Source organism: Stegodyphus dumicola, chromosome 12, assembly GCF_044657685.1.
Source record: "Stegodyphus dumicola isolate Sdum_Otavi_A_Nest chromosome 12, ASM4465768v1".
NCBI lineage: Eukaryota > Metazoa > Arthropoda > Arachnida > Araneae > Eresidae > Stegodyphus > Stegodyphus dumicola.
In genome coordinates, this window is record NC_140779.1 from 42,069,516 (window position 1) to 42,095,239 (window position 25,724).

The following is a 25,724-nucleotide window of genomic DNA, read 5'->3' on the forward strand; positions in this document are numbered from 1 at the left end:
AAAGTTTTTATCATTGTACTTAAAGGCCGACCAGCGGCCGAGCGGTAAAGTCGCTGAACACTGGTAGTTCGGTCCGAGGTTCGAATCCCGCGAATGGGCTGGCTGCATGGGTGTTTTTGTGGTTTTCCCCATGTGTAACATGTATACGAGTCAGTTTCCCTTAGAAAGTCCTCCACGAAAGGCATCCGTCCCCTCAGGCAGATAGCCCTAGTGTGCTTTGCCATAATTAAATACAATACACCACACCACACACCATTGTACTTAAAGTAAATAGTGATGATTTACAACCAAATCACTTGCCTCATACACAGTATTTTGTACTCCCCATTCAACAATATCTGGTAACCAGAGCTATGGAGTCGGTAGGGAAAATGACCAACTCCGACTCCCTGAATTTTAAAGACTCCGACTCCCTCATATATATGTAAACATATACGCATGGGTTACAGCTTATTTTTTTTTAATATGAAAGACGTAATAGATGCTATAGAAAAAAATTGATGGCATAGCAAATTATTTATATTAATTAACATTTATTATGAAATGGAAACACTGGCATTAGTTATTTCTAAGAAACAGTATAGCTTCGACAAGATCTTTATTGGAAGGGCATAGATCCGATTTGATAAACTTCAGAGCTGAGAAGAGTCTTTCTACACTATCTTGAGTAGGAGGAAGAGCTGTTACTGTTAGGGCTACTTCTTTTAACTTTTCAGGATAGATTTTTATAAATTCTAAAAGAGGTGTCTTACAAGCGCAATCATATTTCTCTATTTCTTCAAAGGCCATGTAGAAATCTTGTTTGTATTTTTTCATTTTTATATCGAAAGGCTCTTGGTTCTTTATTTCCATTCGCTTTGCCTTAGCCTTTTCAAATATTATCCAAAAATATTTCTCAAAATCTAATTCATCACTGGAAGAGGATGATAGAGTTTCAATTGCAATGCCTGCAGTTTGACTGTCCCGATTCAAATTCTCCAATTGTTCTGAGAATAATTTCATTCTTAATGAAAGTTTATAGATGGCTTTCTTTGCGGTTTTAATTTGTTCGTCATCTAAGAAAATTTAGTGTTTTGGATCTACATATATTGACCCCAACAAGATCTCATTGTCTAGCAAAGTAGTTTCTCTTTTCTTCATTGAAGAAATGATTCCTTCTGCAAAAAGAGGGCCCACCAGCGGCCGAGCGGTAAAGTCGCTGAAAACTGGTAGTTCGGTCTGAGGTTCGAATCCCCCGAACGGGCTGGCTGCATGGGCGTTTTCGTGGTTTTCCCCATGTGTAATGTGTATACGAGACAGTTTCCCTTAGAAAGTCCTCCACGAAGGCATCCCTCCCCTTAGGCAGATAGCCCTAGTGTGCTTTGCCATAATTAAATAAACCAAACCAAGCCTTCTGCAAAAAGCCCTCCATTTCAGAAAGAATAAACATCACATTCTTCCATTCTTGCCTCCTGTCAATTCTTCAGACTACAGCGTTTTTGTAACTAGTGTAGAAAGAAGAGGTTCCAATTCTGCAAGATCATTCCACAGTCTTTCTGTTAGTGAAACATTAGAGTTATCTACATCTTCTAAAAAATTCTTAATTCTAACAACCTCTTTATCATCAAATATGCACTTCCTTATCGCATTGCTTGATCAATAATTGCTCCTTTTCCTGCTCCCTTACTAAGAATGGCATCAATTTTGGGAGTTCTTGCTGCTATTGCTGCTTACCTAAATTTACCAGTGATATTTGTAACTAAATTAATTAGTTTAATCACTAATGGCAAATATCACATACATCATCTTCCCTTATATTTATTTATTAATATGTCAATAAAATAGAAAATAACCATTTATTAATATATATAGTTCATAAATAAAAATAATAACTCAGCTTGTCATTAATTTTTCTTTCAATTCATTTTAATTTCATTTCAAATTCAAACTTCCTAACAAAAACAGGAGTTGGAGTCGACCTGTTTTTAGCGACTCCAGCTCTGACTTCTTTTACCCCAAAATTGGCCCGACTCCACAGCCCTGCTGGTAACCACAAAAACTTTAGAAATTTCCTGAAATTTAAAATAATGTCCAGTACTGTGAGGTTTCAGCTTAGATCCCTTTCTAAAGAAACTTTGAAAGAAAGATTTAGTTTTGAATTACAAATAAATGCCATGCAGACTTTACTAATATCTGTATTGGCTCTCAAAACTACTCTGTGTGACATGAAATACTCTTTAACATATCTAAAACATTCTTCAATAATTTCTTTATTCAGCTGATATTTAATTATTTATTTTATATTCATTTGCAAACCATTCATTATTTTAGAAATTATTTTTTAAATCGTCAAGCTCCTCCTTTTAGCTACATAGAAATTGTTTGTTAAATCAGTTGAATTGGTTTTCCATCACAAACAAGTTTCATTATCTTTCATACACAAACTTAAATCATTGTCAAACTATTTAATTAAATTCTCATTTGCACTTGATAGCTTATTTGAGTCTGTAATTCCTAAATACTCTAAATTTGATAACATTTTCACAGTAGTGCCAAAGCAAACATTTGATGATACTATATCTTTCATTTTATTCCCATCATTATCTTATATTCTGTACAGTTTGGTGTTTTGGTTATTTTTCTACTTTTGACTTAATGACATTCCAAAAATTATTGGCTCCTATTGAGGTATGAATGTTTTCATTTGAGAATAAACTCTGTAGCATTACAAAAATCTTTAAAAAAATCTAGACATATTTTATTCATTTCCAAAAATAATTTGTACCTATCTATCAGGCACAGGAATATTTTGTTCATTCCACATATCTGATTGCCCCACAGTTATAGATTTTATGAAAAGACTGCTAATCAGACATATGTGTTTTTACTGTTTCATTGAAAAGGAAAAATCCCTGTGCCTTGCTGATCTCTATTTCTTTCCATTTGATGCTCAATAGAATCCACATAAATTTTCAGTACTTTCCAAAAAGCACTTTTTGTTATATTCTAAACAGATTCCATAGAAATTCTCCAAAAACTTAACCTTATTGAATTCTTCTTAATCTACCAATATTTTTTATAGTTTTTAGGCATCAATAATAATAAAAATTTCACTTTATCATGATTTTAAACTGTTTACAAGATTTTCAGTATTCATAGTTATATTTGTAGTTAAAATATTGTCTTTATCAGTTAAGGAAATATACACGGTTTGCCATCCAAAATGCAAAACTATGAAGAACAGGGAATATCAAAACCATATTTATTAGCCCATTAGTATATAGTACAAGAAAAAAAAAATTATTAAAATTACAGACCTTTTCAACTTGCAGAACACAAATAAAAAAGCATTTTTTTTACCACCATAACTGGCAATAATTACTGTGACATGCATTGAAAGAAAGATTCAAATTAGCTTAATGTATGTGAGTTCATGCTGTTTTCATATGTTATCAAAATTCTTTTAGCATAGCTCCACTCATATGTTGACCATTGATATGTGTTTGATGAGTGACATGCAGGAAGAATACATAGGCCAAGACAACAATGGTGTCTGTTGGGAAAAGAATTATTGAGCACTGCATATCACATGCAGTTGCATACTATCTAGCATACCACACAGATACTGTATATTTACAAATGTCCATGCCTTCTCTGGGATTCAAACCTGGGCCCATTAGTATGGCAGCCAGTGATACTAAGTACTAATATCGATCAAGGCAACTACACAGAATTGAAAGAAAAAACACAATACCAGTATTTAGATGGCATGCTAAAAATAATTTCTTTTAAGAAATATTTTAGTTCCATTTTTCTTTCATTAATTCAAGAGATTTGTTGTAAGCCTAAAGCAAGCAGTAAAATTATACCTGGAAACTAATTAGTTATCTAAATTTTTTGTGGTATTTTCCTAAATATCTAATTTAGCATTTGTATAATTTTTATTTGCATTGAAGATTTACTGGCCTTTTTTACAATATGGGAATATGTATAATCTATTTTTAATTATTAATATTGATTTTGAAAATCCTCCTCCTTCTCTTACAACATCAACAGGAAAAATCAAATGAATAAAACTTGCTAACTAGAAAATATTCAATTATAAAGAATACGTAGCTGAAGATTGTCTTAAATATTTTTAATTTATATTTCTATGAGTAGCTTCTTAGATTTAAATATACATCTCATTAATAGCTCTGAAATTGATATTTTGTTTAATCTTTATTTTTGACAAGGATACAAAACTGATAACTTTCTTCTTCTTTTATATATATATTGCTGTTGTTCAAAACTTTCATAAAGTAATAATAAATTTTAATAAAGTGCATGCAGTATCCAAAAACATGTTAAATATGTTAATTCTAACTTCTGGTTTATTTACTGGTTTTATGGTGATTTCACTTTATCTTGATATTGAAACTCTGGTTTAATCAAGTTTCACTACAAATTTAAATTTTGATTCTTCATCTTCTTTATTATTTTCCCCTTAATTTAAAGTTTACCATTCTTGTAGTATGTAGTGTTCTAATAACACACTTTTAGCTTTTAGTGGATTATAAAAGTTTAAAATTCATATTTTATCTTGGAGCTGTTTGTTGGCAACATTTGTTATGACAACAACATGGGGGCAAATTATCAAATAAAAATAAATTTTATGTCCTCCTGTTTTAATGCTAAAAACTTTATTCTTCATGCTATTCCTTTTAATTAAATTTAACATAATTATTGTTTCATACAGTGCATTAAAATTTCTCTTTTCCCAATATTGTATTAAAATGGATGTTGACATTAAAAATTTTCCAAAAATCTCAGTGAAGAAAAGAATACTAGTGTCTCCTCCTGACTTTTGAAGGGTGATTTATTACTGTATGTAGATCATAAAGAACATGCAGAATAAAAGTGACCTGGGCTTAGTATTTCAACATAAAATGTGAAGTTCATTTTGTCTCCTTTCATATTTGTTTCATTTTAATATCCTGAAAGATAAAGAAACAATTTTTCCCAATATTTAATTATTACTTCATATAAATAATGACCACTTAAGTCATCAACTTGCAAAAACTTTAAAAGGGATTTTCGCTGATTTCATAATTCTATTAGTACCTTCAGATTTTCTAGCACAGTCTTGTTTATATAAACCTCTTAAACCATATTTATTGATCTGTGCATTTAATTTATGTTTTTCTTTGGTTGATTAGTTATTTTGAAATAATTATAATGGCATATAAATCATTAAACAGTTTTAACACTGTTATACATTGTTCACTTAAATTTATATACTTAATTACCCCCAATACCAAAGAATTTTATTATTTCCATTTCATATACGCAGTGTATGAAAACTAGCAATATTTTCATTTTTCCATTTTGAAATTCAAGAAATTTGTTATGTGTCTCAAACTTGTTTTGTGCCTCTGTAGAGTTTTTGTTAAATTTTGAAAATCAGCTTTTTGTAAGACAGTTATTCTCAGCAGGTGCAAAAATTGTACAACAAAATGTGAAAATAAGAAATTATGCAAAATAAATACCGTATTTGACGGCATATAAGACGTACTTTTTTCCTAAATTTGCTCTCAAAAAAGTTACCTGCGTCTTATACGTGAAGCACACAGGTTAACTTTCAATACTGAATGCTATTTTTAGCCCGGATAAAGGTCTAGACACACATAACTTTTTCTACATCTGCCATAATTATTTTGCTCATATGTGAAATAACTGTCGCGAAAAAGCGCCAAAGCTCGAAGCTGATATCGAAGTTCGAACAAGTTCGATGGTCGCATTACATCTATGGAGCCTTTCCTTCTTTACATAGACTTTCTTTGACTCAGCTGACACACGTGTCAGTATTGGTGCTACTCTGTATAAGCGTGTCGGTATCGGTGCTTAAAACTGTTTGTTTAAAAAGAATACCCTGGAAAATATGACTACAGGAAACAAGAGATTAAGCTATATAATTCAGTATAGACTAGGAGTGTTAAACTATGCCAAAGTGCATGGAAACAGAGCAGCAGCAAGGCATTTCAGTCCACCACCTACCGAAAAAATGATACGTACTTGGCGACTGCAGGAAGATCAACTGAAGACTGCTGAAAAACAAAAACATAACCTTCGATGCCCAGCTCTATCTTGGCCTGAACTTGAAAATGCCATAAAAATGTGGGTGATAGATAAGAGGAAATCTGGGATAAGTATTTCAACTAAAATGATAATCAATGAGGCCAAAGAATTTGCAGAAAAACATGGGAATCAGAACTTTTCAGGGTCTGAGGGCTGGTGCTACAGGTTCATGAAAAGGCAAGGTTTATCAATAAACACAAAAACAACAATTGCACAGAAAATGCCAGCAGATTATGAACAAAAAAATGCTAACATTTCATAGGTTTGTTATAAATGCACGCAAGAAAACTTCTTTTGAGCTTGGTCAAATAGGAAATGTGGATAAAATTCCACTCACATTTGATGTACCATCCAACAAGACTGTGAGTATTAAAGGGTCTAAATCAATAACCATATAAAAACCACAGGTAATGAAAAAACCCGATATATGGTAGTTCTAACATGTTGTGCTGATGGCACAAAACTACCGCCATTCTTCATATTCAAAAGAAAAACTTCCAACGGGTGTAATTGTTCATGTTCATCTGAAAGGCTGGATGGACGAAGCTCCAACGAAACTGTGGTTACAGAACGTATGAGTGAGACTTCCTGGTGGACTCTTAAGAAAACCCTCTCTTTTGGTTTTGGATCAATTTAGCGCCCATAGAACTGAAACCATAAAGAATAAAGTGAGAGAATTAAAAACCCAGATAGCTGTAATTCCTGGTGGACTGACTAGCCAATTGCAGCCTTTAGATGCATCAGTGAATAAGCCATTTAAGGAAAAAGTGTGAGAATGATGAAACAAGTGGATAGGAGAGCCACATCATGCCCTCACACCCTCAGGTAGAAGGAAGCGGCTCTCTATTTCACAAGTGTGCAAGTGGATAAAAAGATCTTGGGAGGACGTAAAGGATGAAGTAATTGTTAAGTCCTTTAAGATGTTTGAAATCACTAATGCTCTTGACAGAACAGTAATTGTTAAGCCCTTTTAAGAAGTTCGGAATCAGTAATGCTTTTGACGGAACAGAAGATGACGCATTATTCCAAGAAGGTGATACTAGCGATGATGAAAACAGTAGTGATGACGATATTCTCGTTTTCGATGATGATGATAGTGAAAAGGATTTTTATGGTTTTGAAAATGATTAAAGTCTAATTTCATGATAGGCAACATTTTCCTTGAATCTGTGTTTTTTGTTGTTTCTGCTTTATTTTGTATTATATTTGATTGCTTGCTGTTCATTCATTTATTCATTATTGAAATTTACATATCATGTTCAAAATAGCTTGCCATTTGTTAATTTTCCTTAATAAAAATATGTTTGGTAATTGCATTCAATGATTGTTTATATGGCTTTTATGAAATGTGAGAACTAAAAGGATAAAAAGATCTTGGGGGGACGTAAAGGATGAAGTAATTGATAAGTCCTTTAAGATGTTCGGAATCAGTAATGCTCTTGACAGAACAGAAGACGACGCATTATTCCAAGAAGGTGATACTAGCGATGATGAAAACAGTAGTGATGACAATATTCTCGTTTTCGATGATGATGATAGTGAAAAGGATTTTTATGGTTTTGAAAGTGATTAAAGTCTAATGTCATGATAGGCAACGTTTTCCTTGAATCTGTGTTTTTTGTGGTTTCTGCTTTGTTTTGTATTATATTTGATTGCTTGCCGTTCATTCATTTATTCATTATTGAAATTTACATATCATGCTCAAAATAGCTTGCCATTTGTTAATTTTCCTTAATAAAAATATGTTTGGTAATTGCATTCAATGATTGTTTATATGGCTTTTATGAAACGTGAAAACTAAAAGAAACCACATTTTAAGTTATTGTGGTACCGCTATTATTATTAAAACTTTTTCCCTTTTGTGTGGCCTTCTAAATAAGGGTGCATCTTATATGCCGTCAAATACGGTAAATGAACCATGCTCTTGATATCATCTTTGGTCGAATATTTCTGTTATTTCTGTTACATATTTCTGTTACCATGTATATTTCTAAAAATTTGCTTGATTATATATCTTTTTGCTATATTTATATTTTTCTCTTAAACACACCTCATTTCATGTATTTTTAAATTTTTTTCATAATTTATTTATTATCAATATTTTGCCAAGATCTCTAAGAATCCATTTTTACTGAGGACTTCAGATTATACCTAAATAATTCTGCATTTATAATCTTTCCTTCAAGGTCTAAATTATGAACTTATTCTGACAAATTTTAATAATTAATAATATAATTTTAATCAATTTTGTTGATATGTGTTGTTCAGGTATCTCACTTTTAATGACTTCATATTATTGTTATTTGTGTTTGGTTTTAGTCCAAGTCACATGTACTTGGTAGTCTTTTGGCAAATTTGCGTATATGAAGCAATTTTTTGTTTTGCAATTTGGTTGCAGCCCATTGTAACCAAATCTGTCAAGTCAAATATTCTCAATAATCTTTTGATAAACTTTAATGCATGAAACAGTTTTGGTTTGGCCCACAGCAGTCAAGTGAATAACACTGTGAACACTGATATTTGAGTTCAAACCATGGCAAACAGGCTGTTTGCATATAATTTTTTACATATGTAACATAAATGCAAGTTTCCCGTAAGTAGTAGGTATTGTAGGAAGTACTATATGAAGGCATTTCTTCCTCAATTGAATAGCATTTGTATTCTTTGCCTGAATCAACAGTCCAATGTATTTGATGAATAGACACAACAAATATAAATAATCACAGTTGTATGAAGGAACTTTGAAATATTAGTTATTAACCTTCCATCTGTTCTCTAAGCACTTTATTTCAAGGAGTAGAGAGATATTTTTCTGCCAGTAAATATTCACCACTGCAAATGTGCATAGAACTGGGCAGCATAATAATGATAAAAGATCTTTTTTTTAACTTCAATTCACAATCACCTTTGATGTGGCATAAAACTCTTTTTCATTTGAAAAATATGTATATTAAACATGCTTTCTGTCATTGCACCTTTTTCCTGAATTATTTTGTTTTTAACACTTCATTGCTATTAAAAATTCACATTTTTGTGAACCATCGAATTGCATCCTTTTTTGGTGGTACCCCTTTGTGGTGCAGGCTTCGCAAACCTGCTTATGTCAACTCTGAAAATATACTTGTGATGCAGTACTAATCATTTGCTTGTCCTAATAAAGTCTAAGCATAGAACAGTTTTCAAGTTTAATGGATGCTTATTTAATGTTGTCTTTTGAATGACCAGCAATGTATGTCTGAAATTTTGAAACTTCATTCTTCCAAATAGCTCTAGCAATTTCAAAGAGGAATCTCCAGATATATTTCATAATGTTACAAGAGTTGTTTTTTTTTTTTTTTTTCTTTCTTGACAAGCAAAACAGAGTTCATCAGATATGTTTAGAATGTTGTCAGTAGATGAATCCAAAAAGTAAAATCCATATACTTTCATACTGTAAATTTAGCATTCTGTGAAATGACAAAATGCTTTCAGTTCTTCAGCTCTTAATGCATATACTATATAAAAATATTGATTTATTTCTAGAGCAAAAGATTTAATGTCTGTTGGTAAGCATTCAACAGCACACCAAAGACAGCTGTGTTTAAATGTATCTCACAATGTACCAGTAATCTGTCCCTTCAATATAATGTTAATTTTTGCAAAGTCTGTTATGACCAACAAAATTAGTGTTTGTTTCATCTATACGCAAAGCACCTTGTTTTATAAGGCAAATTTGTCACATATGTCATTTACCATAGCATATTGTAATTTGAATATTTAACCAGGTAAAGAAATTAGATATGTAATTTTGTTTTGAATAGTATAATTTGGTTATAGTACTGCATGTTTCTGTGTCCTTTTTTAATTTGATGCATCTACGCTAACTGTAATGCAATTTGTCTTATTCAAATATTCTATTGCATCACCCAAAATGCATCCGTAGAATTCTAGTAATTATTGCTTCTAATTTAGTAGGCACTGAAAAAAATTCTGATTCATGAATTGTCTTTATCAATATTGATAAGTACTCATATGAGCAAAACTTATGACTAGGAAGCACAGTATGATGTATCCCAAGAGTTTGAGCTTTATCATTTTCACCATTATATTTCATCTTAAATAAGCTGATATTTTCAACTGAAACTAGAGTCTGTTCAGCATCCTTATGTTTCTGACTACACGGATGTTGGTTTATGTCATGTCTGCTCCCATGAGCAACAAAAATTGATATTGGAATATAGGCATATCACTTTTGTTCTGTTATTACCCATCTTGCCCAGTTTTGTTATCTTGAATTCTCTTTTGAAGATCATTGAAAAGTTCACTTTTGCTTTTGTGTAAAGTTAAACATAAAATTTTTAATTTTTTTAAGAAGGTATGAAAATAAAGTAGTCGCATTGAATAAAAAGTCTTTGCTTAGCAAACAAAAAGGAAAACAATGCTAAAGCTGAACAAGGTAAAATTAGTGCTGTGTCTTTCCCTGTCTTAGAGTGACCAGTGTTGCCAATTGAAGATTGCATAGTCTATGAATAAATCATGGCCCACCAGTAGCTGAGTAATAATATTGCTGAATACTGGTAATAGTTTGAACCGGGTTTGAATCTTGGCAAACATGTTATGTGCTAGAGAGTTTTAATAGATTTCTCCATATGTAACATAGATCTGAGCCAGTTTTCTTTAAAAAATTTCCATGAAGGCATCCCTCCTTGATAAGCATATAGCTCTTGAGTTGTTTTGCCTTAATCAGTAAACTTGAATAAATCACTGCTACTAACCATAACTTTGTGTACTGCAATTTATGATATTTTTGTACACTTATATGCTATGAAAATTAATTTATGTTTGAATCGTAAACATTAGGAATAATTAATAATTTTTGTTTTCATTAAAAATGAAACAAAATTTACTTTTTTTTTAATCAAACTGCTAAAATAACCAGAAAGCAAAAAAAATAATTAATTTTTATAAAATGACATCATGGCTGTTATTAAATAATAAAGAATCTATATGTATGTTCCATGCAGTTTGGAAAATAGTGGCAGTTAAAGACACCAAATTTTGAATGCTCCTAGTTCTCTCCACTTGAATATGTGCACTTAAAAACTTGAATTTTGATTTTATTCTTTAATTATTTCATATTTGGCAAATTTTAATGAATTTTTAATTAATAAATTTCATTATTTAAAAGCAATGTGTTGCCACTGCTCGAAATGACACATTATTCTCTACTGCACAGCAATTTTTTTGCCATTGAGCAAAATATAAGGTATTTCTCTGTCAAATTTAATCAACAAACTTTGCTATTAAAAAGGAGTATGTTTTCTATGTTGGAAGTTACTCGTATATATATTTATCTTCTATGTTTTCTGCTGTGCCAGTATGTTGCCATTTGTTTAATCTGTCTATTAAATTTAATCTGTCTGTTACCGATCAGTAAAGTAAGCAATTTAAAATAAAAGCAGCGCTAGATATTTTTTAACTTCTTGATTATATAATTAGTACAAAATCTTCCCCCTCCCTTGCATTTTTATAGCGTTTCACATTCTTTAAGAGGCAAATCCTTTTTCGAGATGTTATTTTGTAAGTTGAAGACTTAAGATGCAATTGTCTTGCCTAACTAAACTTCAGCTAACAATTTGTATCGAAATCTTTCAGCAATTATTATGTTCAGTTCATCCAGTCTGTCCTATATACTGTGATAATCATACTTTAAGCTCCTTTTCTTTTATTATTATTATTATTATTATTATTATTATTATTATTATATATATATATATATATATATATATGTTGTATGATCTTAAATTCACTTAGTTCGAAAACAAGTTTTTCTAATACTTGTGCAATAGCTGCAAAGTAAGATAATAATAATTTATTATTTATAAGAAATATTGATTATATTATCTCCTAATATAAATTTAGCAGAAGTATCTAAAAAGAGTGAACCCATATGTAGGAAGTATAATTCTGAAAATTGTGTTTTAAAGTAACTTGAATGTAAATTGTTAAAAATGTTTTACGGGGACTTGAATTAAATCATGAATAACAAAATTTCAAACTTTGAAAAATAAATTAAATTAAAAGCAAGTAATTATCGCTATTCATCGGAAACTAGTTGACTTTTCAAGGGGAACAAACCAACTCCCGTTCAGTGAACAATAATTAATAAATACGAAGGTGTTTCGTCTTTTACTCAAGTAATAATTGTGATGCCAAACTGGCAAATTAAGTTAGGCCAAATAGTTCCGTGAAGTGATGGGATTTAGAACCAAAGTAGAATACCAAAGAACTCATTCTGTATTAAGCATTTTCGGCAATACAAATTTTGAGTGAAAAGCATATACTATATATATATATATATATATATAATTTTTTTTTTTTTTTTGAAAAATTCACCAGACTTTATTTCATAAGCTGAAAGGAAAAAGGAATTTAATTACAAAAATAATATATATAGATATATATATATATTATATATTTGAATTTAACAAACATTCTATATAGTAAAAAGTTAATTAAATTTTAAATAATGAAATTTAATTGAAAACAAATGATTAATTATTGCTGCAAACTAATCTACAATATCATTTAAATTCTGAGAGCATATGTAAATCAAGTGCACGTATCAAAATCCATGAATAAATATGTATAATTCAAAAAAAATTTTTAATCCTAAAAAATTTTATAAAAGTGCATAAATGAATAATTGTTGAGAAGGCAGGAGACAGACTTATCAAGAGGAAGTTGCTTCCAAACCTAACTCTTCAATTATTCAATTCGTGTTTCGTCATCCATGTAGGCAAAGGTGAAAGTAAAATTCAAAACCAAAAGTAAAACCAAATGTTGTGAATTATTAAAAAGAAATTTAAACAAGTGGAATTTTGAGAAATTAGCAAGTAAAACTAGAATTAAATTTTTTTTAAAAAAAAGTTAATTAAGAGTAGAAAAACAAAATTTTTTAGAAAACCAAAGTAATTTAGAAACTTGCCTACAGAAAACTTCCCCAACATGAACTATGCATATAAATCAAAAAGGAACTGGATACTATCTACAAAAGTTACATAAATAATACTAAAATAATACTAAAAAGGCAAATAAATAGTAAGTTTTAATTTAACTTGCCAACTATATTTGTATTTGGAGAGTGGAGCAGCATTTGCCAAACTAAGTGATGTTAAGTAGTGTGTTTCTGCGAACTTTAAAACAGAGGGTGCTAAAATAAGGTTAAGTTGCTATCTGTTAGATCTACATTCTTAGACAAAAAAACGATGCACCAACAAAGAGTTATCCGAATGGGATGAAAAATCGGTGGAAGTGGTGTACCTGTTCAGAAAAACAAATTATTACAGTTTGAGAAAAATTGGATGATTTATTGAAGTGATAAAGCTTCACAAAGTGAAAAAGTCAGTAACGTGTTTGTCCACCTCTGAACCTTATGCAAGCAGTTATTTGGCTTGGCATCAATTGATAGAGGTTGCGGACATCCTCCTGAGGGATATTGTGTCAAATTCTGTCCATGTTGACGATCTAAAGCGCCAGCTGGTAACAACCAGCCAGTAGAAACAACACATGTTTCTACTGCTGGTTGGAAGTCCCTGCCCATAATGCTCCAAACGTGCTCAATAGGAGAGAGATCTGGCGACCTTGCTGGCCAAGGTAATGTTCGGCAAACACTAAAGGCAAGCAGTAGAAACGTGAAGTGTGGGGGCGGGCATTATCTTGCTGAAATGTAAGCCCAGGGTGGCGTGATGTGAAGGGCAGCACAACGGGCTTTAGAACTTTGTCGATGTACCGCTGTGCTGAAAGGTTGTGACGGATGACAACCAAAGGGGTCCTACTATGAAAGAAATGGCACCCCAGACAATCACTCCTGGTTGTTAGCCTATCTACCAAAAGACAGTCAGGTTGGTATCACACCGCTGTCCGGGGCGTCTCCAGACTCACCTTTGCTGGTCATCGGGGCTCAATTCAAAGTGGGACTCATCACTGAAGACTATTCTACTCCAGTCAGTGACATTTCAGTGTGAATGAGCCTGACACCACTGCAAACGGGCTTGACATTGTACAGAGGTCGAAAGAGAGAGAGAGAAAGAGTAGTCAGTGCAAGGGGTACCGTGACCTCAGCCCCCTTTCTGTGAGCCATCTATGAATGGTCCTTGCAATCACTGAAGCACTAGTTGCACGTACAATCGATGATAATGATGCATCTGGGGCTGTGAATGCCGCTCTGACGATTGCTCGGTCTTCACATTCTATCGTTTCTCTAGGCCTACCGCTTCCTTCTTGACGGTGTGTGTGGCCATGGTTCACCTATTCCTGCCAACATTGTCTAATAGTGACATCGCTCCTGCTCAAATGTCAAGCTATTCGCCGATAAGACCAACCGGCTTCTTTGAGCCCAACAACACGACCTCTCTCAAATTCTGACATCTGTGCATATCGTTCGCGCAACTGTATGCGAGGCATAGTTACTGTCTACCATAGTACACAGAATGAATTTTAAAAACCTATTCTGTGAACTTTTAAGTAATGTAAAATTTGTGTTTTGTTTCAAAAAATGCTGCTAACTGTGAAATATTGTAAAAATGTATAAAAAATTGTAAAAACGCTAACTGTAAAATTATGTGAAAAAATGGTTGCAAATTATTAAGGATTGTAAAATATTAAGAATTGTAAAGTTTATAATTAAAGTAAGTTATTGTAATGGTCTTAATTTATTAAAACTGAATTTCAACAGGTTTAATAAAACTTTACTAAATACTGGACAAAAATAAGGGATTAAAATTGTTTTTGGAATTATATATTTATTTATGGATTTTGATACTTGCACTTGATTTTCATATGCTCTCAGAATTTAAATAATATTGTAGATTAGTTTGCAGCAATAATATATATATTATGATTGTTACAGAATGATCGTTGTGTCACATATCCTCAAATACTGCAATGAAAATAAACGCAAAATAAAATGAAACAGTTGATATTTGAGCTAATATCTTTACTACCAATATATACTGAAAGACAGAATAGCATATCAGAACAGTATAAATTTAGTTGAGAAGGTCTGAAGGAAAGAAATAAGCTGATCCATATTTCATATTCCATATCTAAGTTTTAAACAATATGATGCTTTTGTGCACTATAAAATAAAATACTTTAAAACACTTTTCTCAATTATAATCCTTTTTGAAACATAATTAGAAGCATTTGAATATTAAAGAAATTATCTAATGAGCTGCACTAATCATTACAGTTTATTGTTTAATTTCTGTTGCATCCAAAGTGTAGAGTCATCGCACTGAAATGATTGATGAAATTAGCGTGATAAAAAAAGCAATACTTTTAGTTTATTATCCAAATCAGTAAATTTTTTTATGAAATTATACTAGCTGGACTCAATGAAATTACAGTAATTGGACTCATTAAAAGCTTTATATGCACTATGCATGCTCACCATCAAAATTAAAGGATAATGACAGAAATAAAACATAACTATAATACTTGTAGATAAAAATAATCAATAGAAATATATATAAAAGCATTAATTAATGTATATTACAATGTTTGGCAGATAATTATTTGCAAAATATTGAAATCGAGAACCAAATTTATGGAAATTGGAAAATGATGGGAAAATTAAGTCACCTGTTGTGGGAAAATATTTTTTTCAATTTCGTGTCTGGCCACCTTGGACAAATACGCATACCTCACATCTTGATTTCATAGACTTTATCAAAGTGTTGATCAAATCTTGTGAACGTGCATGCTACTCTTCTAAAAATTCACTTTTCAGCTCCTGGAAGATATGGGAGGGAATCTGGCACACTGAAATTTGTTGCCGTAAGGTTTCCCACATATGCTGAATTGAGTTCAAGTCGTGTGGGTAAGGTGGCTAGTCCATTTGAGTGATATCATCTGTTTGCAGATATTCCAACACCACATCTTCTTGATGAGGTTGAGCATTGTCATCTATTAGAAAAATCTCTGGGTTTCTTGAAAGGTACGCAACTAGGTGCAGCCATTTGTCGTGATTCCTCCCCAAACCATTAAACCGTGGTCACAGAAACGGGATATTACATGGACAAGAGAAGGCAAGTTGCATTCCTTCCTCTCTCCAGATCAACACATGTCTAGATTTACTGTTCAGGCTGTATCTGGACTCATCAGTAAATAAAAGTTGGGCTAAGTCATCTTGGCTTCATTGAAAATGACAATAGCACAAGTCTAAACAAACCCCTCTGGAAGCTGGAGTGAGTAGGACACAAACCATTGGTTTTCATGCATACAGTCTAACCTTGTTAAGCCTTTGTGCAGCAGTAGAATGGTTAATTCAAGTTCCTATCACAACCTGAAAGTCAAAAACCAAATTGCTTGTAGTCACTGCATGGTTTCTTCGAGCTAACAGCTACAGAAAACAGTCTTCTGATGTAGTTGTTGCTGTTGGTTGCCCTTAACCAGGCTGTCTATCGACTGATCCATGCTTAAAAAGCGGTTCCAAACTCTTGATATGACACATAAAGGGATGTTCAAATCTTGGGAGACCTCCATATGTGTTTGACCTCCCTCGATTCTACCAATTATTCTCTACTTTTGACCTTCATTTAAATGATGCCTTTGAGACCAAATTTGCATATTACCAGTACTAATATACACACAGAAGTTCAATTTTTTGTTCAATTATATTTAATGCATAAATTGGCATTGGTTGCAACATTAACTTATTGTGCATATTTTTTCTCATTATCCTTTAATTTTGATGATAAGGGTGATACAAAACAACTTAAATATATATATATATATATATATGTCTTGAATTTCACGCATTAAGCTGCTGAAAAATTATCAGTAAAGACATAAAGTAAGAAATTTAGAACCAATTTTTCACAAAGACCAAAAATTGAAATTCATATGTAATAAACTTCAAATAATAGTTTCAGTAATGGTTTGTTTTAACATTTATTAAATTCTTAATTGCATTTATAAGATTATTTGAAATTGATTACTTATCTGAATGAATAATTTGTTGTACTTCAAAATAAAATTAAAATGCGCGGTCTTATCAGAGTTTTCTCCCCTAAGTCATTTTATGTACTTAAAATTTTATTTTCGAAAGTACATAAATTTATAAATATTTAATGAAAATGAAAGAGAAAAATTTCATTTTACAGGGCTATCTGATCAAATTTTAAAAAAGATCTAAAACAATACTTTTCTGTGAAAATTCTTAAAATTTCATTGATATTATGTATTTTTTAATTTAGGATCCAGCATCTGGTCAGTTTTATCCAACATATGATATGAGTCATTCATATCCTCCTGCTGCTGATAATGCAGCATACCTGTATGCTCGAAATCAGAGATCTGAGATAGCACCAACTCAATCGCAATATTATGAAGATAGTGATGGTTACAAGCGGGCTACTCCTCATTTCTGGACACAACGTATGCCTAATCCTGGATCAGTTGCTTGTAACAGTACTGTAACATTACCACGAAGACTTTCTACTCCTTCTCCTCGCTTGAAGCGATCTCAGTGCTTGAGTGTACAGGCTCCTTTACATGGTAGTCCACAAGAATATCATCTCATTCCTCATCAGACAGGTAATCTGCATCCTCCTATCCCCACTGGTTCACCTCGCCCTGGACGATCTCCTTCTCCGGGTATTGACAGAGTTACTGTTCAGTATTCTCCTCAGCCTTATCCAAAATTTGCACCACATTTTCAGACACCACCATATTCTCAGGGCTACCCAATTACTACTCAGCCAATGAATACAATACATTTTCCTCCTCCGATGCCAAATGTACATACTCAGTATCAAGGAAATTTCCCTACTCCATCGCAAATGTATCCAACAATGCCACCATCCCCTCGCATGAAACAAACTGCTCATCAGTTTATGATGTCAACAGTTGATGACTCTGCACTGATATCAAGGCCTTATCCAATGCTGCCCCCACCTATAGTCCATGGTTCTAATTATTACCCTCCCAGTGGACAGGGAAATCTTATGCCTAGTACATCTTTAGATCCATATAACCAAGCATTACAAAGTACTGTCAACCAGGATGTTTTCACTAAAACCCAAGAAACTGAGTATGGAGTTATGCCCTCAAGCAATCTGCAGTATCGCAGTGGATCTATTCCAGCCCACATCCAAAATATTGAAAACTGTGATGTGAATGATATTCAGCACCTGAATCGTTCTGTCCCAAGTATTAACATTATTCCAAGTACATCTCCTCCAACATCTGCATATTTGACATCATCTGAAAATTGGAGAGGTATATATGAATTTCTTTATACCGTAATAATTTTGAATTGTATTTTTATTTATTTATTTAATCTAGTGCAATATTTCAAGTGCAATACATATGCCATTGTGATTTTCTCTGGCTTTTCTTCAAGATCATATTTTAGTTATTTTGTATCTACATGTTATTTTTAACTAAAAATAATAAAATAGTGTATAAAACCTGTTATTGAATATTTATATGTTGTTGTGCTTAAAGATATATACAGGGTGAATCTGAACAACGGGGCAAAACTTTACGGGGTGATAGTATGCAGCTGTACAAGCAATTTCGTCATAAGTCTGTGTGGAACACAAACAGTGAGCTACTGGGTGGCATTGTAAAAGCAATTTTGTCGTATAAAGTCTATGTGGAACACAAATAGTGAGCTGCTGGGTGGCATTGTAAATGGTATAAAAAGGGTTAGTCCTTGCACCCAATGGCATTTTCTGTTGTAGATTGCCAAGACAATGGCTGGTTATATGGACCACGAAATTTCCAGGGCAATAGAGTGGTCAAGGTGGTCTCATAGCTTAGCCACCAAGATCATCAGATCTTTTGTGTTTGGAATTTTTCCTGTAGGTACATATGAAAAGCGTACACTATGAATGTCCTGTTGAAATGAATATGTATCTAGCCATCAGGTTTGGCATTGTTCCCAGTGGTACTCAGGAAATGGTGTCTTCACAAATGTGTGTCGCTCCCTATCATGCAAGTATAAAGCCTGCATTACCTCTGAAAGTTCTTTTGATTGAACTGTGCATCAATTATATTCATGTTCATAAAATGTTTTCTAAAGTATATCCTCTCATTCTTGTGTTAATTCTTTAAATGTTTCAGTGAAAAATCTACCTTTTAACTTCTCATCGTTTGTATTTCAACCATACATTCTATCAAGAATATTGCTTGTACAGCTGTATCCTATCACCCTGTAAAGTTTTGCCCCCTTGTTCAGATTTACCTTGTATAGGGTACATACTTACATACATACACCCTTATGACTTTCTTCTTAACTTTTTCCTGTTTAAAATTAGTATGATCACCAAGTCAGTTACTGGTTAAAAATCGTAACAGTTTAGTAATTTATGTAAACATTTTGTACCATTATTGAAATAATTTTTTTCGGATATCTTTGTAAAATATTGTTATTGTTTGTTGTTCCTTTAGAAAATAAATGCTCTTTAAAAAAATAAGTTTTTGAAGTATTTTAAAGCAGGCACCTTAAATTTAAATTAAAAATTTTAATTAATAATAAATTAAATTAAAAATTTTAATTAGAAATTTTATTTTAAATTGAATGTAAATGAAAAATTTAGTCTTCAGTATCTTCGCAAATGATGACTAATCTACTAAAATTAACGCTAATGTCAAATTTAGGTACAACTTAAAGGCTATTAGTAGATATGTGTGAAAACAAAATTCTGTAAAGAAGGCTTTCCTCTGTACAAATAATTTTTTTCGGATATCTTTGTAAAATATTGTTATTGTTTGTTGTTCCTTTAGAAAATAAATGCTCTTTAAAAAAATAAGTTTTTGAAGTATTTTAAAGCAGGCACCTTAAATTTAAATTAAAAATTTTAATTAATATAAATTAAATTTCAAATTTTAATTAGAAATTTTATTTTAAATTGAATGTAAATGAAAAATTTAGTCTTCAGTATCTTCGCAAATGATGACTAATCTACTAAAATTAACGCTAATGTCAAATTTAGGTACAACTTAAAGGCTATTAGTAGATATGTGTGAAAACAAAATTCTGTAAAGAAGGCTTTCCTCTGTACAAATAAAGTAGTTGTATAAGAGCAACCAATAGCTCTTATACGACTATTTTATTTGTACAGCAGGCAGGTATGCCCATGTAATCATATAAAAATATATTTTTAAGTTAGTAAATACTAATATGTTTAGTTCTCTTTTAAATCCTATAATTCATCTACACCATAGATAATAATGAAATGATTAATGTATAACTGAAAAATAAATACATTTTAATTTCCATAAATATTTTTCTTACCTTAAATTTATTTTAAATAATGATGTATGCAAAGAATTGTGGGAAAGTATTAGAAACTTGATTAAGTTTTCCATTACATGTTCCATACTAGGTTATTTTTTATCTTTCATGTGCTAAGGATTCTTTTATGGAGTTGCAACTTAACGAAGCTAAATAAGTTTGCTGTGCCTGCTGTCACAGTAATAAGGCACATTGATTCTGTGTGTGACATGCAGGTTTTCAATAGGTTCAATAGTGTTTATTTTTATTTCATATACTATAGGAGGCATGTGCATGACAAATTAATTTTTAATAGATTTTTAAGATCTATTGTGTATTTCCATCTAATGAAATCACATTAAAGATATCTAGTAGAATTTATTTATGAAAATAATAGCTTTAAAATAATTATGATTCTTTTATTGATTATTCATCTATGAAAGGTATAGCTTTTACAGATTCCATTTCTTTTATGGTATTGATTACAAATTATTTCCAATAACTTTCTAATACATGTTGATACACCACTGTATTGAGAAGCATTTACTGCAAAGCAATTCAGATTTCTTTCTTGCAAAAAAAGTGAAAAAAAAATTGAACTGTGAAAGAATTTAATTTTTTCCAAAGTCTTAAATTTATCTTGAAATTTCTCATTTGCCATCAATTTCAAATGTTAATAAAGGTTTTATTTTTAAAACATTATTCATTTTATTTTAAGCTGTCATTCCTTTGATGGACCGAAGCTGACATTGGATTAAAGCAGGTAGTTTAAATAAAACTCATTGCACAGAGATTTGCTTGTGATGTTAGAAAACTAAACTAAATGGGTTAAAATCCTTTATATTTAATCTAAATTTTTAGAGAGGACTAGGCTGAAGAGATTTTTGCTGGCTGTTATTTTCTGTGTTTATGACTTGACTTTTAAACCTATCAAGAATAATGTCTTAATCATTTTATTTTTTAGAAATGTATAATTTAAAAAAAAAAAATAGAGACTTATGTTATATTGAGGTAAATCAAATGGCATATGTGTTGAAAAAACTTTTACTTGATAAAACTGCAAATTTTTTTAGGAAAACTAAGTATGAAATTAGCTTTATAAAGAATTTGCTCGTATAATTAATTCATTATGTGGGAATGCTCATCTTTTGTTATTTCAGTTTATGTCAGTGCATGGCATTCAGTCTAGTTCTGTGTATTCAGTTGAATTTTAGCTTTTGTGTTTGTTACTGCATATAAGTAATGAATTGATAGTTGCATCCTTTATACTTATTAATGTGTAAATAATTGATGTTTATTTGCATGTTTACCACGAATCAAATACTCTGATTCCTTAATCATTAATATCCTATAAATTAACAATAAAATTATTGTTATTTTTTAGTGTAGAATAATGCATATTAAAAGTTTAGCTGGGAAATGATATGAAATTTGACATTTACAATTTTAAACATGAAATACGTGTGCAGTTTTAAAATGCTGGCACAGTAAGATATTCCGTTTTTCTCTCAATTCAGATCAATTACAACTAGATTATCTATGCAGTGTCAGTCTTAAAGAATTAAGGCTTTATGATGGAAGAAGAGATTTGAGCTCTACTATTATAAACTTTCTAACTGGTTTTCTAAAATTTCCAAAAAATATTTAAGTAATGTTATAAATAATCAAATAAAATTTATTAAAAATATTTGTACTGAAGTAGAACAGCAATAAAATGTTTTAATACATATAGACACTTTGAAGAATAATCAAATTACATTGTTTTTCATTAATTTACAGTTAAAAAAAAAGCTGGAGTATTCTAAAACCTGTGAAATTTTATTTAATGATATGAAAGGTATTTTTAAGGATTCTTTATTTTAGGAGGAATGGTATGGATGTGTGAGAAGGAATTTCATAGTATATAAATGCAAATAATATAATTTTTGTAAATTTTGTATAATATTTCCATTCTTTCTTTCACTAAAAAAATTGGCAGTCTTTTAGAAAAGTGTTTTACTTACTTTTAGAAAAGTGTAAAGTCACAATTGTCTGCCGATTAGCGCAAAAATCTTTTCAACATTTGTTACTACATTTTCATTTTTCATTACCTGACCAAATTTACAGTTTTTTTTAAATTCAGTTCCACCCCATCCCCCAAAACTGCCTTGCAAAAATAAAATTTCACCAATAGAAACTCTACTGCACATTCCTTTCTTCCCTCTCAAAATTCCTGATTGTAATGGTTTTTGTTTAACAGAGGTTCGAGATGCAAATAATTATATTTTTTGGTCTGTATCCACTATTGTAATTATTCCTTACCATCGCATATGAGATGCAAATTTAAATTTATTAACTAAGTATTATAAATTAAAATTTAAGAAGTACTATATATTTTATATTTATTTTAAATTTTTTCACTTGTTTTCACTGGGAACTAGTATTTAATATTTTGGAGGGGGGAACAGATTTGTTTTGTAAGGAAGAAGTTTTTAATTTACAGAGGTACTTTGAGTATTTATGTCATTAATTCAGTGCCTTATTAAGTGTATTGAAACAGAACAAATCTGCCAGGAAAAGTGTATCATCATAAGATGACTTTATTTGCTCTTGACAATGTTAGAGTGAAGATAATAATGAAGCTTTTTCCATTTTTTGTAATTTATACCACTATATTTTATTTTATAGATTTTTTTATTTTATTTTGCAAGAATTCTTTTGACTCCATTTTTAATTTGCAATGCTATTTATTTGCTCAAAATGTTTTATTGGTTATTCTCTTATTTGTTTTCCTTTTGCTTGTTCAGTTTTATCACATGTATATAGAAAATTCTTTAAAAAATATATTAAAACTTTTCCTAAATTTTTTTTTATCTTTTTGTGTTAATTTGCATTTTACTTTGTAATAAAATTTAATAGGTTATCTTTTTTATATTCAGTTTAAAGAATTTTTCCAAGATGGTATAATTTTTTTTCAATTTAAAATGATTAAGTTTTTGCTTTATATATATATAAATTTTCTACTTTGTAAGTTTTAGATCATTTACAGAAAACGCAATAGTTAGTAACAAAACCTTCAGTAACTTTGGGTTTGGAAAATAATAATATTTTAGATCAACAGTTATATTTTATTGTTATTTAAAATTACATCACGCAGTGTTGTAACCTCAAAAAATAGAATATGCTAGTGTTTGGCATAAAAAGTAAGATTTTTTTACTCCTTTTCCAGGTGATCCTAATAAAGAGGTTACTAATAATGCTAAAATGGAACTATCCTCATCTCCCAAACTAAAAAGTCCTGAGGATCGCACTTTTAATCATGTACCACCAGAGAGTAATAAAACTTTAATATCATCTGAAGAAAAGTCAAGGAATGAAATAGAGAAAGAGACTGTAAATGCTACTGGTCCATCAACCTCTTTACTGCAACACAAAACTGATGAAAATACCCCAATAACTGTTCACAACTCGTATACAGTTATAGCTCCTAAACCTAGTAAAATTATTCCTCAGCAGATTACTACTGAATCATGCAATTCAGTAGCTAATAACAAAGAAGTTATATTGTCTCACAATACAAATGAAAGGCCATCTGTATTTCGAAAACCAGGTTGCTTTCAAGCTGTGCCTGTGAACATTCCAAGTGTACATGCAACACTTCAAAGAAAAGAGTCCAGTGAAAGTGAAGCAAAACAAATGCACAGTAAAGAAGATTTGAAATCAAAATGCAATATTGTAAAAGATTCAAAAGCAGAAAATTCTGAATCAGATGAACCAAAACTTGTTTCTAATAGTTCTGGTATTCATTGTCAAGACACATTAACCAACATAAACAGCACTATTGCGCAAGGAACAAGTTCCGGCTTTGAATCAAAAAAGCAGGCAGGTTTTGTTGGTGGAATTGTTAATTACATTAATAAATCCTTAAATGTTGAAAATAAAACTTCAGAAGTGAAACAGAAATCAGCATTTCAGAATGTGCAGCAAATTCGGCCATCTTCAGCTCCACCAGAAATTGTCAGAAAGGATAATAATAGATCTGAATTTTCATCAAAAGTACTTACAAAACCTGGTTATCCTGTTCAAGTGAAGTCTGGTCAGAACGAACAGTGTGTGACAGTTGAAAATAAAGACCAACCTCCAGAGTTACCAAAAAAAGAAAAAAGTCTGATATCTATGAGAAATGTGGCTTTAATACCTGAAAGATCTAATATGAATTCTTATGAGCCATCTATAAAAAATTATAAAGATGAAAATTGTAAGTTGCCACCAGAAAACATTTGCCAGCCATCAAATTTAAATAAAAGTTTTCAGCATCATTCTTCTGCTTTATCAGATCATGCAAAAAGCAATCATATTCAAAATGAAATTGCCCGAGAAAATTCTAAAAATATGAAAATTACAAATTATAGTCTGGCAAATAAATTACCCAAACAGAAAGAACTGAGTACAGAAAAATATGCATCTGAAGAGTCAAAATGTTCGGTTGAAAATAGTAAATTGCGTTCTTCTGATAAAAGATTTCAGAAAGTATTACCTCCTATTGATAAAAATTTTCAATTAAAACCTTGCAATGCACGAAAGAGTTTCAGTCAAGGAGAGGGAAATTCAAAAGACAATGATAATCAGATTTGTGCAGAGCAAATAAACACCAAACAAGATGAAAATAATAAAGTATCATCCGTTGCAGAGACAACACCACCATCTATACCACCCAAAACACATTCAGTATGTACTGATTATTCTTGTACAGAAAAGAATATTGCTCATATCCCACCTTCATTACCACCAAAAAGGTCATCAATGGCAATTCCCACTACATCTGATTCAACATTACAAAATTCAAAAGAAAGTTCTTTATCAAATGACATTTTACATAAACCTTTGGAAGATGCATTAAAAGCAAAACTTGTGTCCGAGAACACTGTGACATTGATAGAAAATGATTCAAAACAAAATTCTGTGTTGCAAATAGATATTATTAAAATGAAAGATGTCAATAATGAAAAGAATGAACAACTACAGAAAGAAAATATGCCTGATCTAATTAGTCGAATTATTCCCAATGAAAAAAAAGAACTGATTCTTGCAGAAAATCAGGACAAAATAATAAATAAAGATGAAATTGAGTTAGCAAAAGATATCAATCCACACAGTGAACAAATTGAATCTATTAAGTACAAAAACCCTGAATCACCAAAACGGCAATCTTGGTTTTTTGGAACACACAAAAATTCATTAGTTGTGAGTATATATTCTTTTTAAAGACAGTTTTAATTATTTATTCATTGTTTACCTATAGGAAGGATAAAAGTTTACAAATATTTTTTAATTTAATGTAATTAATTATTTATGATAAAATTGGAAAAGTAAAATAATATGC

General features: G+C 31.0%; 1 protein-coding gene across 2 annotated transcripts in view; it reads left to right on the forward strand.

Annotated features, from left to right (window-relative positions):
- LOC118184787 (uncharacterized) overlaps window positions 1-25,724 on the forward strand; it is a 197,908-nt gene that overhangs the window by 148,716 nt on the left and 23,468 nt on the right. For both annotated transcript variants that reach the window (XM_035354515.2, XM_085827652.1), the window contains exons 19-20: window positions 17,337-18,360; window positions 23,571-25,585. In XM_035354515.2, coding sequence (XP_035210406.2) covers window positions 17,337-18,360; window positions 23,571-25,585 — 3,039 coding nt within the window. The remainder of the gene's footprint in view (window positions 1-17,336; window positions 18,361-23,570; window positions 25,586-25,724) is intronic.